At 40.2% G+C, this 20,378-nt stretch overlaps 1 protein-coding gene across 2 annotated transcripts in view; it reads left to right on the forward strand.

The window, feature by feature from the left end:
* acsf3 (acyl-CoA synthetase family member 3) overlaps positions 1-20,378 on the forward strand; it is a 48,487-nt gene that overhangs the window by 12,357 nt on the left and 15,752 nt on the right. For both annotated transcript variants that reach the window (XM_084715862.1, XM_084715853.1), the window contains exons 6-7: positions 7,184-7,281; positions 8,049-8,175. In XM_084715862.1, coding sequence (XP_084571988.1) covers positions 7,184-7,281; positions 8,049-8,175 — 225 coding nt within the window. The remainder of the gene's footprint in view (positions 1-7,183; positions 7,282-8,048; positions 8,176-20,378) is intronic.

Here is a 20,378-nt window from a genome sequence, read left to right on the forward strand (position 1 = left end):
AGCTTGAAAACCCTTTAATGACAAAACAGCCTGAGGGCAACACATCCTCATGTGCTCTTAGCTGGTAAGATCACCAATAAAGCAATATTACAGTAAGTAATGCAGGTGTAGTGTGAGTCCCTCAGAGTCAGATGAAAGCAGCCTGTGTGAATATGGATGCTGTTCACTTTCAAAATGCTTGTCTGAAATTTATTATCACAGGCTCTCAGGAAAAAAATAACCTCTATGTTACCTCTTTTGTCTGTTGTTTCTGTGTTGTAATTAAGCTCTACATGTAGCTGGCATAACTCTTTAAGAATTTGCAAGCTTATGATTATCAATCAACAAATTTGCAATCAGGGATTTCTTCCACTACAATCACATTAAAAATATTTTTTTAAAATCTGTGTCCTGGAAACATAGGCAGGGAGTATGGTTTTAGACAGAGCTTCAGGCTTTCATGGATATTAATTAAAATGAAAATGACTTCATTGAGCAGCGATTTGGGGTTTTTGCTTTCCGTTCTTTTCCAAAGTTGAAGTTTATTGTGCAGCAGCTGATAATAGCACATCCCATTATGTCTGGTTTTGCTGATTTGTTGGTGAAATCTGCACTGTGTCGATTAAAATGAGACCAAATTTGATTAAAAGCTTCTGGGAATATAGATCTTAGACAGTATAATCATTGCAAGTCTGATGACTATATTTCTGTATGTGACAGATTCCAGTATGTTATGGACATACAATTTGGCAGAAGGTGTGCAAAAGTGGTGAAAAAATGCATTCACCACTTCTGCATTATTGCTCGTGTTTACAAATGAGATGCCACTGCAGTAATAACAGCTTGTTAAATTCAGCCTGCATTATTCTGAACTTTTGGCCGTTCTCATTCCCAGGTAATCAAACACCAATACGATGTTACCCCCCCTTGACCTCTCATACAAACGCACAGTTTGACATGCACCATGCTTTCAAGTAACATCAGTGTAAACCAATCCACATCAGATGGAGGCGTATAAAGAGAGAGAAAGTCAGCGTATGCAGGAGGAGGGGTGGATAGATGGCTTGACTTAAGACAAGCACGGATCTGTTAATAGATGCACGTTCAAGCAGGTAGCCCAGTTGTAATGAAGATGCAAATCCCTGCCATGGTGGCCTGTCATGCCAAGTCAAACTGAGTCACCAAACCAGCGTATGGAAAAGGGACTTTATTGCTTTAACCCAACCAAGTAGTTTGGGTTCCTAAAACAAACCGAACTGCAACTTTTTCTTGACTTTCTAGCAGTGTCTCACACAAACGCTAAAGGGTACCATGTGCATCAATATGAGATGCCAAGGGGTGTGACAAAGACATCAGTATGACCTAAGATGAGAACATGTTGAGAAAGTCAGTGAGTTTCCTTTTCTTTATCACACATCTCTCACGCATCTCTTAAAGTGTTTACCTCCTTTACCAGTTTGGTTCAGTACTCTTTGGCTTTGCGTGTCGTGTTTGATCATAGGCAGTTTTCTCTGGTGTGATGTCAGATAAAACCCCCTGATCCCAGCTACACCTCCCTCACACATGCAGAAACAAAGGCAAGGTCTGAAAATGAGGTCAGACTACTGGTGGTTGCTTTCTTCTCCTGTCTTCCCCTGTCCTCCCCTCTTCCTCTCTGCCCCCACCCCCCCTGCTCCCCAGCCAACTCTTCCTCTTTACAGGTAAAGATAATTAGCTTGCAAGTGGATTGAGTAATCCTCTGTCTGGCTGTTTTGTTGGGGCATTGTTTTGTTTGTTTGTCAGGTAATGTTTGGCATAAACTGAGCAGGCTGTGTTTGATTCCTCTCAGGTGATTATTAAGAAGGGCTTCAAGAGGTCTGTGCTTCTATTGATGTTTCCACTGCAGCACGGAGACTTGTGTCGAAGATGTGTGTGTGCATGATTGTGTGTGTGTGTATGCAGGTGTGAGCTTGTGCCTGTTTGACTCAGTGTGTTCCTGTCTTGTCTTTAAGTAGGTTAAAATGGATCAATAGCAACCATAGGAAACACTCTCAGAAGAGTAGAGGAGTGGAGTCACTGTTTTCTCCTTCTTTTACACACATACTCTTTCTATTCTTAATATCTTCCACCAGCAAGACAGCTCACCTCTTAATACATTTATTGACAGCAATTTTATAAATAATTGTCAACTATTTTTAGGGCATCTAATTGGCCTGATTTTGTTGTGTAGCTTACAGTTTTAGAGCATTCCAGATTAACAGCGTGGCTTTCTAGGTCATATTGCCCTTGCTGAGATGTAAATATGTGAGATTAGTTCAACCTAGTTCTTTCTATCTTATTATTATCTCGCTCTGCTGCCCCTTTCATCTTTTTGATTCTTTTTCTTCCTACTTTTCAGCCTCTTTTTGTCTCTCGACTGATCTAGAGACCAAAGCCTTCCGATGTCATTTGAAGCCTTAAATCATGTAGTCTTTCATGAACTTCTTGGAGGAATACCCGCAGAACAAACTTATCTGGACTTTTGCCATTCCGTCTCCACTCCACACAGAGCTTTCCCCATGCAGCTTGTAGCAGTTGTAACCTGCCTAGGTTCTTGAAAATGGCACTCAGTCTTGTTGAATCATCAAAACCAGACTGCTACAAGTCTCCAAGATTTCTAAAGCTCCTGACGTGAGAGGAAAAGAAATGATGATAGAGGAGGGCGTAAAAGGGTAGAGAGATTCCCTGGATTGCACCATAAATGGATTTTTGAGACTTTGTCATTGAGGGAGAGGAGTCTGTTTTTGTCATTTTGAAGATCGCAGTTTTCTGCTGGACAGATTGAAGAACTCGAGGAAGATTACTTGTACACCTCTTCACACCGATCAAAGGAAAAGAGAACAAGAGGCTGAGAGATTGACATTTTTGGGAGGTTTGTAATCTCTTATTTACCAGGTTTGTTCTAAAAGATAATTCACTTTTTTTAGACCTTTGGTATTATTTTCATAGTTTTGGCTATTATTCCCATCATTTATTACATTATACTGACCATGTTAGTTTCTGAGACCTGGGAATGTGGCAAATTTGCTCATAAGATGGGGCAAAACACAAGCTGTCAAATGATTGAGCAGGTTTTAAACAAAACATGAGGCAAACATATTTGGAAAACTAATCAAAGACAAACAGAATTCTTACCTAAACCACATGTGTGGGCTGAATCCGGCAAGGCACCTCATTTTTTGTGCAAAGAATATAATTTGCGCAATACAATTCTACACTGCATTACAAAGGTACGGTGTCCATAAATTACATGTCCCAGAATGCATTCTGATTTTGTTATCCATCCACTGAAGGCATCTAGCTGCGAGATGTCAGTATACACTAAGTAGGTTACCTGTTGGTTTTTATTTCAGCATCCATATTAACAGGTGAGCGCAGCCACATTACACACACACCTGCAAGAGCAGCACTGCTCACCCGCATGTCAGACGAAGCTGCAGCCACACTTCAGCTTGAGATTCGGAGGCTCGCCTATTTTTTTCTGCATGACATGTGTGGCTCTCCGCAGAAATGTGCAGTAAAAATGATCTGTTGACAGTCATATTGATGTTATATCAGCAACAGGACACCTCCCACTACAGTTTCGATGTCTATATCTATGAATAGAATAGATATGATAAATTCAGGTGCAGGGCCGAGGGCAGAGGACTAACAGCCTCAAACATGGGGCTAACACTCTACCAACTGAGCTACCAGGCCACCGAGCCCTGTCTAATCTTTGACATTAATTAGTTCAACCCTGACAGTGTTGATCTAAAAGACGGCCTCTTTTATTCAGGAATTAAAGGTATGACATGGAATTTTCAAACAACCCTTGTTATAAATGACACCGGCGGCCACTGAACTCTAGTCAGCATCCCGTTGCTCGTGTTCATGCTCACATTTCGTAGGAGTGAGCGAGCATCCTGGGCATCAGCCCAAACAGTGACATGACATACACAGGACTGAATGTGATTGACTGGTGTCATGGTGATAGATGAGGTAAGCAAAGTTAGGCTTGTGTTGTGTGTCAGCAATTTGTTGACATTATTGGACGTTAGCTAGTGTTGCACATTGTTGCCACTTTTTGGGAACTGAAGAGAAGCAAGACATTCAGGAGCATGCATTAACATGACATCCTTTGGATTTATCTGATGCATTGAAATCGGTCTGCAGGCTGTTACAGGCAACAGAAGAAGTTGGGGAACGCCTCATTGTTTTAAGTAACATTACAATCCATTCACACATTTCAATACAAAGTTATTAATACAAGTAAATTATGTTACGCAGTACCTTTAAGGGTTAGTTTATGCTAGAAATAGGCCTGTTCGTATAATGTGTTGTCTGATCACATCAAATCATTGATAGGTCTGAATGGTCGCACTGAAACGAAAAGCAGGGGTTTATTTTAAATGTGGTGATAACTGTGTACATTTTCAGACTGTCTCTCCTTGAAGACATTGGCAGTGTTGCGCTTGGCTTATCCCATGAAAAGTGGCGGAAATAATTGTGTGAAGAATGGGGCAAAAAAGAGCTTGAAAGAAAAGTTCATATCTGGGGGTGTTGACTTAAAAAGAAGTAAGCTCACCAGACCTCTGTAACCTTCTTCTCATCTCTGCTTAAGGCTAATGGCTTCAGGCTATATTAGCTGCTACTAGCAGCTAATTGCAGTGTGAACTGAGTGTGAATAACGGATTGTCGGTTTTGGAAAGTAACAGGAATGATCCCACAGAGCCCTTTGGAAAGGTGTTGCAGGTGGAGGTTACGGTCAGAGAAGCTCAGATTAAGTATACTGGCTGCGTAACCCTGCCAAAGTGTTCTTCAGCAAGATGTTGAATGTCCTCCATACTGTGACTAATGAAACACCAGAGCCGCCTTGTGCTTCAGGTCTCAATTAACCTTGTCCACACCATCCACATGAGTTCAGGATGCAGTGATAATTATAACTTGGCTAGATTTAACTTGTCTTCCAACTTGAGCTTGTTTGTCGTCCTGCTTGTCCACTGACAAACAGTCTAGTTACTTTTGTGGTCAGTTGGTTTTCCCTGCTGGACTAGAGTGCTGGAGTGATGGAGGGTGTGTGATAGACATGGCCAATCAGGAATGGAGTGGATTAGATCAATATGAAGTGAGAGAATCACTCTTTAATCAGGACCTGACCTGTTCTTTATTGGGAGAGCAGTGGTCTGTGAAATGGCATAATAGCCTTAAGGCAGACACGCACACCTGCACACACAAACACACACACACACACACACACACACACACACAGGAAAGGCCATTGAGACCTTCTGTGTGCATCCCCTGCGCACTCTCTGCTATAATTACTTAACTCACGAGGTCACACTTGCGCACACACACACACAGAGATGGAGACTGCAGGTGATGTCAGTACATGTGGGAATTTTCAAATTGTAGCAGTTTTTTTTTTTTTTTACACATTTCTTATTAATAGTTTCACTTAAACATTGCCACAGCTCACAGTTATGAGCAATCACTGCATTTTTGACAGTTCTTATTGTATTTCATATTTTGTCAGCTCACCTCGAACGTTTTTCTGCAACTGTGCTGCAATAAAAAGCCTTGTCAAGCACTCAGCAGTAGTTAAGACTGAGGGACTGAATTACTGTGCAGTCAGTGCTTTGTTATTTTTTTTTCTCGGGAACGGTGTAAAACAGGTGCAAAAGAAGAGACTGTTATTTAAATAGAAGGTAAAGGAGGTCCATGGCATATTATTGGTATTGTGTATGGGACAAGTATAAACCCACCATGACAACACACTGGTTTGTGGAGTGGAGTTTGGAATCCACCTGAACACTAGGACCTGAGAACCCACCTGGAACCCATATCAGTTTGGATCCAGGTTTTATATGGTCAGTTGGGTGTGGATTGGGTCCCGTTCTTTTAGCACAGGTCCAGATCTCTTAAACATTATGTGTAATGCCTGAATGAATCTGGACAGTCCCGGCCATGATCAGACAGCACTGATCATGAGGGAGATGGTGTGGTGAAGATGGACAGATGATAACAAATTAGCAATGCTAATATTAATGGCTGTGGCAACAAATGAGCAATTGTAATCACAGTTCAAAGGAGCAAACAGAAATTATCTTTATTATGCTCAAAGCAATGAAACTGCAAATCTCATTCTAACCAAGATGTGTTTGTCATCCATCATTGTGACAGCAAATGGACTTTTAAGCTAAAATAACAAGTGGATTAGCCATGTTGGTTCAATTGCCAAGAGAGGAAAGAAAACCTGCTGATCAGGTCGGTGTCTCCTGGCTGCGTTCGTGTCCGACATTTCTCGTTTCTGCATGGGTCTGAGTCCCAGCTCTTAAATAACTGATGTATCCAGTTTGGTTCTGTGGTACATTTCCGTGTCCTTTTGGGTTCTGCCACAAATTTGTGGACCTGTTTAGACCTCTAATGAGATGTGACAATATTTGGACAAGAGCATGAAGTATTCTGATTGGATCTGACTGAGAACCGAGGACACAACATGATAGCAACTTTTAGCCACACTTTAAGGCAAACCTTTTTTTTCAACTCTCTTCTTTACAAAAATGCTCAAACCAACTAATTAATTATTAAAATATTTGGAGATTAATTTAATAATTGATTAATCATTGCAGCTCTACTGCCATACTATGGCCATTAGAAAGAATGCCGGTTTAAGGCACTTCCACATTGGCATCACTTTTCAGACCCGGAACCTCCATCCACTGTTTATACAATATGTGGATTCAGAGAAGGGTGATATTGTGAGGTTTGGGCCTGGTATCTGTTCTTGTCAGATTTTAAGACAAATGTACAAAAACAAGTTCTCTTGCTTGGAGTTCACTTGATGTTGGACGAAACAGCTGCATCAGGTGTTGAACCAGAAATCCCCATTACTGTCCAAGTAAGCTGACTGGTGACTGAGATGAATGGCTTTCAGTTTAGTGTTTTACAAGCTCAGCAGGCTATTTAGTGACCAGTTATGCCCTGCAGATGGAGGTTAAAGCCATCTTGGAGGAGAGCACTCCTACTGTGGGAGAAATCCTTCGCTAAAGGCTGATGACAATCACTTCTGTAGTCACTGCCCATTAGTTTTCTTTAAACTTCTTTAAGAAGGACAAATAATCATCCTGTCTTGCTTTCAAGTCACTGTATTCCCTTTGCACTCATGTGTTTTTGTGTCTTCTTCTGCTTGACTTGTTGACAGGGGCTGTGGGGTTGCCACTTCCCAGTGTGGAAGTTCGGATCATCATGAATAACACAACCAACACCACAATTGTGGAGGGCAACCACAAAGAGACTCAGGTAATCAAAGAATGAATAAATTGTAAGCAGATTTTTAGGCAGACAGTGGATTAAAAACAAGATGTATTGTACAGATAATGTTGTGTATTTTCCAGAAATAAATTTAACATATTCTTCTTTTTTATGTATTTATTACCCATGGAATTACAGTATTTTCTCCTGATAATGCTACATGCAGTTTAGATTCAGTTTAACATGTCTTGTCTTGATGTATCAGCCAGCTCCAGGTGGATTGCAATTTAAAGAGAAAGTTTGTATTATTTGAAGTGGGGTTATATGCGATATACAGAGTATTAACTACAGTAGATGCTGACTGGCACGGCCCAGTTAGGAGAAGCAGAGAGGAGTACCAGCAATGAAGCTCAGCAATGAACGGCTGTGACCAGGGTCAGCAGCAAGGGGTATTTAAACAATCATCATCAGTTTAAATGTATGCTATATTTAGAGTATTTTGAGTAAATTCCTGCCTGATAGCAAAGTAAAGCAGTGAAAATATTCTAAATATAGTGTACACTTAAAGTGATATTGATGTTTTTAGGTAGACCTTTTGTAAGTGGCTAAAATATGTTGTTGCTTATCCTGTCCACAGCCATTCATTGCTCAGGTTCCGTGCTGGTACTTCTCTCTGCTCCTGCAAACCAGAGTTTGTGCTGTCTACTATCTACTGTAAATAATACACTGACTATCAATTAGTACCTCACACAACCCCACTTCAGATCATCCAAACTGTTCCTTTAAACATCACTGTCTCTCTGAATATATTGCAGGTACGTCCAGGTCTGGAGGGTAAAGAAGGGGAGCTCCTGGTTCGAGGGCCGTCTGTCTTTAAGGAGTACTGGAACAAACCTCAAGAGACCAGAGAGTCTTTCACTGATGATGGCTGGTTCAAAACAGGTACCAAACCCTCCTCCTCCACCTCCCCCTCCTCCTCCCCCTCCTCCTCCTCCTCCTCCTCTTCCTCCTCCTCCTCCATTTCTCTTAACTCACAATTCAGCCCTGTACATGCACACACACATTTCACACACATTCCCTTGGAGGGAGCGAATTCTGCCACTAATTGCATCTACATGAGTTGGGCTGTCAGAGGGATTCACAGGAGGGGGGAAGATGTCAAAAGATTTTTTCGTCTCTGCTGCAGACGGCACTTTCAGGGCTTGATTTTAAACACTTAAAAACCAGGAGTCCAGCCCAAGAAGCGCACACACACACATGCGCGCGCTCACAAATTGAGTATGTGTGTACAGCATGTGTGCGTGTACATTTTGGGGGACTATGAGGGAGTGATAAATGGACTATGTGTGTTTTTGCTGCTGCAGGGCATTTTTCCTCCTAAGTGGTTGTGACTGCTCCGGGTCTTGAGAAACCAAGTATTGCTCTCTCTTGCTCTTTCTTTAGTGTGTGTGTGTGTGTGTGTGTGTGTGTGCAGCGCACAGGGAGGCTGTCATCAGAGGGTCTCTCTCCCCCTGCAGCCCAGCAATTCTCTGTTTGCCCCCCCAAAGGAGCTCTGCTTTACTGCAAAAGCCACTGGGATACAGGCGTTAGTTTGTCTTGGGGGAAGTGTGGGGTAGGCTGGGGGGTGCAGGAGGGAGGGCAGAAGCAATCAGAGCTTTTAATTGTCATGTAGACAACAGGAGATAAGGGCCAGCAGCAAAAGAGTGAGGAAAGAGCTGGAAGTGTTGAGCTTGGAGATGTAATGGTGGTGGATGAGTTGGAAAGAGTCAGCTACAAAGGGTGGCATGTAAGGCTACTGAGAGAGAGTGGGGATGGACAAGGTAGGGATGGGGTGCTGAAGGTGGCGGTGGTGGTGGAGGGGGGGGTGTGGGTAAAAAGAAGCAAGGAAGGAAGGAGCAAGTGATGGAGAGCGAAGCAGGGCGAGGCAGTGGGAGAGCAGGGCAGAGTGTGTTTAATTGGCTTTGCAGGCTGGAAGGACAGAGATCCAGAGCACAGCACGCTGCTGTCACACTCCATTACAGCCACTGGCCACATAATGAGAGACCGCGCAATCAGCTCCCCACAGACCGCTCCCTCAAGCCACACACACACATCACACACACACACACACCATGGACTACTCTATAAGAAGCTATCAAACTTGTTCCTTGCCCACCCACCTGCCTGTGTTCCCTGATGCCAGCTTAAACACACACAAACACATAGAGTTGTGAAGTGGGAGGAGTTTTTTAGGAGAGTCGCAGACATTTAAGTTGTTGTTTAGACAATGATAAGTGACAGCGGAAACACTTTCAAAGCTCAACTCTTATGGTTGAATCATTTGTCCAAATGATGGGAAACTGAGATAGAAAATATCTGGATCTAAAAGGTTTATAAAGGGGAACTCCACCGATTTTACACATCAAAGTCTGTTTACAGGTCTTGGGGAGTATTTCTGCATATGTGGAAAAAAAAGCTATATAAAGCCTCGAGAGGGAGCCGCGCAAAATCTGATAAATTACCTTAAGCGATGTCACTTGAGTCAGATTCAGTTGGGGCTGATGACTGCAAGTTTAAAAATGTAAAAAATCTGAGGGTGTAGAGAAGTGATATCTGTAGCCTGCTCTTCATCTCTGCTTAAGGCTGACAGCTTGAGGCTACATTAGCCGCTACTAGCATAACCTGAATCACGGAGGTGGAGTTGCATTGAGGGTAACACATGCGCCAGGTTTTGACAATGAAGAAGAATCCACAGAATAGAAAGACGATATCCCTGGTTCAGTCATTTTTTTATTGTCCACTGTCCTTCCTGTGTGTGACAATGTTATAGAAGTGCAATGCACAATTGGTGGAGTACTGTTTTTAAGAAGTAAACTAAGCCAATTCCCTGCTGGCTCTAGCTTCAGTTTTAGCATACAGAAATGAGTGTTATCAATCTTCTCATCTAACTTACAGCAAGAAAACAAGTAAGCCCTTCTCCAAAAATGTCAAACTATTCCTGCATCAATGTATGTTTCCATTTGCAATGAGAAAGCGTCTCTGATGCACATATCTGACTGCTCTGTTCTCCATAGCAACAACAGCTGAGGCTCATGGTTAATGTAGTATTCGTGGCGCTCTCCATTGAACTAGGAAATTGGAACTTCCAAGTTCCCAACTGGAAATTTTAACTTGGAAAGTCATGGGAATTTCACCAAACCTGACCTCAAAATCCAAGATGGCTGCTCCACAGATAAATAATAGTGAAAGCTGTTGTAGTGTACTGTTTATTAATAGTTCTGTCTTTTGTGTCTTATTGAGGTACTTAAAGTACTGTCCAATTTCCATTAGTGGACATGTTGCTATGGTGTTTGTAGCTACAAAATACTGCATAATGCATTCTGATCAAACACAGCAAAGGTTTTCCTGGAGATGTCCGTTTTTGTTTTCTGAGTTGTTGGAGAACCTGAGTTGACTGCGTTCCAGCTTCATCTTCTGACGTCCGAGGTAAATGGAAGGCAACAATATAGTGAATCTATCATACCCGGGTGACATTAAAAAAAACGATAATTTCTCTGAAACACAGAATAAGCAGTTTTAACATTTTAAACTTATGACCATAGGATAAACTCATGGCTTACAGTAGGGGCTATTCCCACTTCACAACTCTATACTCACAATGAGACGTGCATTTGATTAATAGATCAGCACATGCTCATGTGGACAGTAAACTCCCACACAAGTCACTCTTGTCCACACACACGTCTACACAATCCCTCTCTGTGTGGATATGTAGAGAGGGGGGGTTGTTACAAAGAGACTCCTTGCACTTAACCCTCTCCTTAGCTTCCTACCTCCCCTCTCACACTCTCTCTTTTTACCCTCACACCTGCTCCCTGTTTCACACTCCACCTTTCACTCTAACACTTTGTCTCATCCTCACACTCCATCTCTGACTTGCTAACTCTTGGCTGATCTCTCGTCACCTTCCCACGGAGCTTTCTGTGTATCGCACTTTTTCTGCATCCTCCAGGAGTTGACCTTCAGGCTGAGGGGTGGATGTGGGGTCGGGAGGTGGAAGGTGTTCAACACCAGACTGCTTTTCAGGGATCTGACTAAGATGTACTTTTTTGGACTTGGACTGTCAAATTTTGTTGCATAGACTTTTACAATTCATTGCAAATGTTTGACTATATCAAATATGATAATACAGTAAAATACACACATCTCATACATCCACTAACTTGATCACAATGAAGGGTTCAAGAGACTTCACTGCCCTGAATTGTGCCTCCAAAGCACCATGCTGCAACCCTCCATCAGTCAGCCAGTTGCAAAAATGGAAGCAGGATTTATACGCAGCCTGAGAGACATTTTAGCAGAGACATGGAGGATGATAAAAAAAAACAAAATAACCATGACATATCTGTGGAGTATAACATTGGTGTTTATCAATATGCCTCAAAAATTACATACACCACCTGGGGAAACAGGTGGGTACAAAATTTAGCTTTTTGGTCCGTACTGTAGAAGGAAAACAAGTGTGAATTCACTATAGCTACAGACAGATATTGCAGCATGGGTAGGTGCATTTATCCATGTGTATGTGGAACATGAACTGAGTGCAGTGACACCAGCTGCAAGGTTTTATGACAGCGTTTCATAACTTATGAAAAGGGCACAAGGCAAACCGTCACCAATGAAATATTAACTCTGCTAGTACAATGATGACTCCCACACTTGCCAACAGACATCAGAAATCATAGGTTAAAATAATGTTCTCCATCATTTGTAATTATACGTTATATTGTATTATTATGTATATATATTGTTGTTATATTTATTGAGCTTCAACATACAGTAGTTCAATGCTGCAATCTTCAAACTTTAATGAATCTTAAATGAGATAATGGGTTTCCATTCAAATGTAGTACAAATTTTAACAGAATGTCCAGAAAATTAGAAAAAGAAAATGAATAGTGTTTCCATCCACAACTGCTATGAAAATAACAGGAAAATCTAGTGGGCGTGTTGAGATAAATAGTCAGTGCCTCAACTCTCTAATTGGGTACCAGGGTACCAAGGTTGAAGTAGGAGTGAAGATAAATCCTCTTTTTGATACCAAAAGTTTGAGACATACACTCTGAGCTCCTCTTCTGCCAGTAAAGCAGCCAGCATCACAGCTATTCCGGTGTCTTTTTTCCTCCAGAAGTGCCAGTTTGCTACCCACCCTCTCATCCAGAGCTCCCTGGCTCTGAGCAGCTGTCTGTTGGCTCTGTGTTTCAGCTCTGCCTGGTCCTCTTGGCAGTCGGCAAAGCTCCGCGATATATGTGAATGAACAAAATTGAAGGTAAACTCAGAAGTAACCGAGTGAGCTGACAAACTCCTGGGTTGAGCATGTTGCTCATTGGGCTCTTTTCTATTCATTACAATGCTGTTCATAGCAACTTGTCCTGCTGTAGTTTCCGTCATGGATTCAAGGCCTCACCAAAGGAATGTGCACTTGCAGCTGCACTAATAGGAGGAACCCCCAGGTCCTAAAAGACCTGTGATTGGTTTAAGTCCACCGTCACGGGGCAGATTCTCTAAATGCTGAAAACAGAGCCATAGAGGAGGTGCAGAAATCTAGTTCTCTCCCAGACTACCTGATTTACAATATGCTAGAAGGTTTTTATGAAATTATTTCTAAATTATACCAAATCAGTGTTGCCTACTGGAGCTTTAATGCACAATTGAAATATGCATAAACAGGTGGAACAGTTGCAGAAAGTCAAGTTCCTCCATGTTATCCAAAGATTAAATAAAGCACTTCAGCTACTAAATTTCTAACCTAAAAACTGCATTTTGTTAGATCATGCAGCAGAACTGCATTGGGCTGAAATAAAAAAAAAAAAAAAAAACATGATTTAAAATCCATTGCGGGTGAAAAGGTCTTAAAACCAATTCTGTTTGCACTGTTTGGCTGACACAGAGTGGAAGATGAAATCTGAGTAGAAAATAAAGCTAATAGTGGAGACTGACAGCCCAATAGGAAGACGAGGCAAAGGAGAGATTGGCAAAGAAAAGTGGAGTGTAACGAGTGGAGAAGGAGTGTGAGAGTTTGGATCAATAAGTTCTCAGCTGGTGAGAGGTGTCTTCTCCAGTGTGAGCGGGTGCTGCGTAGCATGACTGGCAGCTCTATAGGGAAGCTGTCACCTTCTCCTGAGTGCTCTCTCTTTCCACTCATCTTCACAAACATCTCTGTGCACATTGATCCTCTCACGCCTTTTTTAGCCCTCTATTTGTGCTCCTCCTACGGTGCGTCTGCTGCCCAGAGCTGCAGTATGAGTTCAGCTCAAGTTGACAAGGACTGCAAGGGCTTTTGTTGTTGAATTTGATGCACACATGTGCCGTAAGTACAGTAAGTCAGGGAGCAACAAAGATGAAAAAAGAGAGACAAACTATAAGTGCTGCAGTAGATTTTGGCTTATTCGGTGCCCAGTGCTCCTCCTGGAATGGATTATGATGTTCTGAAAAAAAGCATAAATAAATGTATGATTTCATAAATTAATAAGGACTTGTGGGAGGAGAGGGAAACTTGGGCATTAGCAATTTTTCAAATTTTGCATTTCAGTGATAAATAATGGAGGCTCAGTTGTAGCAGGCAGTGTAGAGGAAGCTGTGTTTGGGGGCTGACTATTAACCACGCCTTATTTGATGTTTAATTTTTTATTTAATTAACTTGAAGCCAGAGTTTTTACATCAGTTTCATGCTTTTAATGGCTTATTCCTACAGAGCCTACTTACTGAGTACTGTAGGAGCCACAATTATCAATAAATGTGGCAAAATATGCTTTTGTGCCAAGTTGAAATTGTTCTTGGGATGAAAACTGATTGGTAACTTTTTTAGGATTCACATGCCAGGCTTATATTATGGCTCATTTTAATCAGTCACAATCAGAAATATTTTATTGATCACCAAGGGGAATATTGGGTTATTTAGAGTACTTTGCAGTTGTAAATGATAAGAAAAATGATGAGAGAATAGAAATAGGAAGTATGCAAATATGTGCATTATGCTACAATATATAACAGCAAAACAAACACGCAATGAACATACTGTATGTTGCTGCGACGATCGAGATGAAATGAAAAATGCCTTTGTGTGACACGACAATAACACCTGTTAAACTACGTCAGATAAATGAAGAAAACCGCAGAATTTAAATCCCATGGCTTTATTTTATTAGTTTTAATTACCTTTTAAAACTTAATCATGAATGTTTTATTTTAATTTCGACCTTATAAAACTGAAATGTTTATTTTTAATGACCTCTCAATTCCCACCTGCAGGGCCTACATTTCCCACACTTTGGGAATCCCTGAAATAGACACAGCACTCTCCCTATAAAACTAAAAGTATAAAAAATAATAGAAACAATCTGAATTATGGTCTGTATTGGACCAGTATTGCTGCGGTAGGCCAATATGGGGTTGAAAATATTGGCTGATATATCTGTCTGATTCTTCTTTGTATTCTTATATCAAAATCCAATCATGTGTTTTTTCCTGTAAAATTAAATATGATGTGTGCTTACATAAGCTTGAACCAACCATTTTTTTAACCAATAACATCCATCAGTCTTCAACTTTTAGCAGCACAAAACTAAGATTCATTAGTTAGCTACCCAGCAACAGCATGAAACATTTTCCATGTTTGTTATAAGATCCCAACTTTTCAGTGTTTAAATTATATTCATCCTAGTGTTGTGTCCCACCCGCCTGTCCCATTCCAGTTTATTGGGAATATGTCACAATACGGAAGTTAAATACTCTCAAAACACTGTTTCATCTGGACTTTAACAAAGCATGAATGTTAAAACACATTACTTTGAGAATGAGTGTGTGCGCACCATCTTGTTAAGGCATGTGTGTCTGTCTGTGTGTGCTTGTGTGCGACCGAGAGAGATGTAACCCCAGCTGTAAAGGTGAGCTTCAGGTCTGCAGGGTAAATTCTCTCCACAGACAGATGGACAGACAGACAGAAGTGTGGCTCACATCCTGCAGAGCCATCACTAGTCATTTGTGCATCGCTCTTTTGCTCCCAGCTGCGCTCTCCTCTTCACTGCCTCCATCCCTCTCTGTGTTCCCAATGTCATATTTCACCCCGAGTTACACTGTGTCCTCCTAACTCCAATGTCAGAGCTCCCTGTGGGATCCACCAGCATCCCACCCTCCCAGCGCTTTGTTTCAAACCAGACACCCCTGTAACATTTACAGCGAAGGTGTCAGCGTATGGTTCTCCTGGTTTTATTAGGACCAGTAAAGTTGCAGGTAAATGTAGTTAAACACTGCATCATGTGAGCCGATAAACTCTGGGAATTCTTGGAAAACGTTTAAGCAGCTGCTTCTTTTGTCTGTGTGCCCATTTTTCTGCATAAAACAAATATATACATATACATACATATATATATATAACTTCTAATTATAATAATTTTTCATTTCTAACCTGTTTTTCAGGATTGCAATGATGGTTGGTTAAGAATTTTTGATGTTGCCAAAGTCAACTAATCCCCCAAATTGATGTCCACACAAGTGTCCAGTAGGTATCAAATGGAAAGGTCATTTACATGATGCAACAACCCTTTATTCATTACAAACAGGAAAATAAAATATATAAATAAAAATTAAAATTAAATATATATAATAATTGTAATTATAATAATATAACAAATGTAACTTTTTTTGGCAATAGTTTCCTGCATTAGCCAAATGAAACTAATTTATTCTCTTCATTCAGTTGCAATGTTATTAAATGGATGGCAATAAAGAATATTGAATGGAAGTCGGAGAATATGGCTGAAATTGAAAGATTTTTTTTCCAGTGAGAAGCAAAGAGACAAGAGATACTTGTTAAAAGTAGAAAAGAACACAACTAGTCTTAGTTTTTGGTTTGCTCAGTGTTCAGGCAAATCGACCGCTGTTTTCTGGAGGCAGTGTATCCTGGTTGACTATCAGATTTTCAGTGCAGAGAAGGAGCATGTAAACTGCGGTTAAGTAGTTTGCTTGATGAACATGGCAGATCTGAGACAGACATCAATCCTCAAGTTCAGCTTGTTATCTGCTGGTGGAGAGGCAGCCCAGCGAGGAATATAATCAGTAACATTAACATAAAGCAATTCAAGCTTCTTTAATTGCATTATATTAAACAAATTAGATCACTCATCCAAGTGCAAAGAGCTTTCTTGTACGATATTAATTACTCAAAAAAGGAGCTGTGACAAAAGTTAAGGATGATAAATAACGTCAGAGCTGAGATTTCACTGCCTGGCTGTCTGTTATTTATCCTCATTAACTCCTCCATCTCGTCATCGGGCCTTTAATGTGAAACATTAATATTCATATATGCTAAGTGTTTACAGTCACTCTGAGAAGAGGCACGACTCACATTTAGACCTCTCTCATCTTTGTACCGATAAGGCTCTCCTCTCCGCAGTGATGGAGGGCACTCGGCGGGTTAAACCGCAGTGTGAGTGTTGAGGTTAGTGCTGAATGTGGTGAAAGACTGTGACTCCACTTGTAGCTTCTTGCAGAGGAGAAGCATCTCCTCATCAGGCTCACTTTAAACACTTCAGTGATCCTAGTAGAGAGACATGCATAAATAAAACTCAAAACAAACTTTTGAGTTTGATAGTAGGTAATTTTTGAAACTGTTCAATGGGTTTTAAAAAGTTTGTATTGCCATGTCTCAGTGTCTCCAGGGATGGTGTACAGAGGCACAGATATAGAAATGTAAAGACTGCATTTGCATTTTTTCAATTTAGACGTTGACACATACAATACATTTTTTGGAGAGACTCAGAAAAACTGGGCATGGAGCTGATTAGAGCTCATGTTTATAACATACCATATTTCATGAAAAGTAGTACAGAATTACGCAAATTAAAGTCACTTTTTTTTTTTAATGAAATCTGCATTTGTCAGTGCTCTGTTTACTATCGGATCTTGACTTTTCCAGTGTGGCAACCACACACGCATCTGTGTACAGAGGACTACAGTGTAGCTCGGCTGCACTCACTCAAAAATTAAAATTACAGCTATATTCTAAACAACTACTGCAACCGCCACAAGAACAGTAACTGGACAGATCAAGGCAGTTTTCTGGGTTCAGTGGTGATTGTTCTGAAGACAGCATATATAGTAGCAGGTCAAAGAGAGGCAACTTAAAGATGTGTAGATGTCACATTTACACCATGTTGACTAACAGTGGTGGAGGAAGTACTGAGGTCCTTCATGTAAAATTAGCATTACCACGCTGTAAAAATACTCCTCGCCACTGTTCGCTTAGGTCTCTGTAAATAATTTTATAAAAAGTAAAGTCTAGACCTGCTCTGTGTGAAAAGTCCCCTGAGTTAACTGTTATGATTTCTTTCTATACAAATAAAATTGAATTAAATAAAAATTAAAATGGAATAATCCTGCATTGAAATATAATCAGGAAACCTTCTTAAATAAAAGTACTCAAGGCAGAAAAATAACCCCTGGGAGTGTGTTAGTATATAATATGCCATTAGATAATTATTAGTCCTGATGAGTAAAAGCAGTATTTTACTGTTCTTTGGTTTGCAAAATAGTGACACTTTCATAACGTTTTTTTTTCCCAGCTAATACTCCAAACCCATTATTGAAATTATTGCAAAACAGTTCTTGTCAATGTTGTCAAATTTGTCAATCAATAATCAGCTAATTGTTTCAGAAAAAAAAAAATTCTGAAGTAACTAAAGCTATCAAAAGCTATCAAATAATTGTAGTGGAGGAAGAAGTACAATATTTTCCTCTGAATTATAGTGGAGTAGAAGTAGAAACTGGCATGAAAAATAAGTAAATTACAATTTCTCAAATTTGTACTTAAGTATAGTATTTGAGTAAATGTACTTAATTACATTCCACCACTGTTGACTACATGAGGAGAGCCAGGTGACTGGATTTATGGTTTGGATTAATAGCTTAAACTTAATTTTTTAAGTAATTTATGACTGAATAGTTTTGATCTTTTTGATGTCCTAGTAATTTACATTCATTGGCAATGTAGATTTCTTAATACTGTAATGATGGCAGACATAAACATGTTGGTTTCAGAGTGAGAGGTGTATTTTTATAGATTTTTAGCCGCACTCTAACCTGGATGAAAGTGTGTTTCTTCCTTTTTTAAGTTTGAGTGTTCAGTAACTCAAAGCCAGAATGATAAACTAATTTGAATGTGGACATGTTTTCATTTTATCACTCAAAGTGCACTTTACAGGGGGCTACACACCAGTCATATCTCCAGGGTTGAGTGGGGTGTGCACACAAAAACAAGTGCATGGTACTTAGATCAAGGTCAGATTCAAATCGCATTCAATTACGAACACTCATGTAACAGTTATTTCTGTCAGTTTCAGAAACAGCAGAAATCTGTTATGTGGCTGGAAGGCTCTGACAAACTAATAGATGACTTCTGTCACCTCCACAAAAACTGTTTTTGTGCATTTTGAGTTGCCTCTCTGCCTCCCTGACACCTCAAGCTGTAACGCTAGTGGCAGACAGGCTGAAGTGTTTTTGTGATGTTGGCCTTTGTCATATGTCACACTCTGCCCTTTTCTTTCACACACTTTTTGTGTAAGCAAAGCAACATGTCTAGACTGTGTGTGCCTGTAAGTTTCTGAATAGTTGTTTGGACTAAGGCCTCTACAGTTAAATGTTTACCAAGGCACATGTGTGCATCCGTCAGAAATAGGGACACATCAATTACAAACAATTACTTTTTAAATCATTAATCTAAAGATTATTGTTATTGATTATTCAAAAGATTTTTTAAATTACTTGATTAATATAATAACTAATTCACCTAATATAAGTATCAAAAATCTCTCTCTCTCATTAATATTTCAATATTTTATTCAATCAGAATCCTAAAAAAGCACATGAAAATAAGTCCAATATCCACCCTGTTTCTTAGAGTTTATTTGTCAGACGAGAAAAATAGTGCACCTTAGATTCAGCTGGATTGCTGTGCCACATAATAATTTTATCACAGTGTCAACCCTTTTCCTGAACTGGACCTGGAGTCATTGGCAGTTAAGATAATAACTGGCAAACGTATTTTTTGCTTCAGTGTGGGGTGAGTATTTTAAATGGGTTACAGACAATAGTCACAGACTGTAACAATAGTCTGTAACGTTAGTTTAAGCCATATTCTCACTCATACATGGTCAATAGAATAAACAGAAAATCGGGAACAGCTGAATAAAAATCTTAGATGACACATGGTGTAATATTATATTAACAGCAGAGGTGCAATAATTACTTTTAACATGGGGGTGATGAAGAAAATAATCCTAACATATATATGTACAGCAGTGAAAAACCATTTCCAGTTTGCAGAACTTACAGAGAAGCATACTGTTTCATCTCTCTCTAAAATATTCCCACATTTAAAATAACTAACTAACCAATAGCAACTAACTAAACCAACTAACTAAATAACTAACCAATAGCAAAGCGATATTTGGCTTATTTAATGGTGGTTTCATGTCAGAAAAGGCTGTCTGACAGCAAGGTAAAGTGGTAAAAAAATAGCATATACTTTTCATTAGGCCTCTTTTACAATGCTAAAATATGTTATCCTGCTGACCCTGTCCACAACAGTATATTACTTAGATTCTTACAGCGGTACTCCTGCTGCTTCTCCAAACGGGGTGCATGCCAACCACCATCTACTGTAGATAAAACACTGACGGTGGATAAGTAGCTCATGCAACCCCACTTCAAAAAAATCCAAATCATCCCTTTAAGAGCACAGGACATTAATGACAGCAATTAGTGATTTTGGGAGAAGCACCGAAAACACCCCAGAGTTAATTTTGAATCTTGTCAAATCATAGTTCACATTTCCCGAGGTAGCATAAATGGCACCATCGCTGTGGAGCCCCTGTGCCGCTTCCCTGCCAGCTCTGAGTGTTTGTTGAGTGGGTGCTCAGGGAGAGAGGCAAACAGTTTGTTTGATGGGTAAAGAGCCCACAGCCTGATGCAGCCAGGAGGATCTTACCTGCCTCCTTTGGCATAAATTTAAGTTCCAACCTGGACCAAAGTGGTAGTGTTTCTACAATGATAATCAGAAAATATAACATCAAAAATAAAATTATCTTGAATAAAAATCCCCTCATGCT

Source organism: Lutjanus erythropterus, chromosome 1 (assembly GCF_056507025.1).
Source record: "Lutjanus erythropterus isolate fLutEry1 chromosome 1, fLutEry1.hap2, whole genome shotgun sequence".
Lineage (NCBI taxonomy): Eukaryota > Metazoa > Chordata > Actinopteri > Lutjaniformes > Lutjanidae > Lutjanus > Lutjanus erythropterus.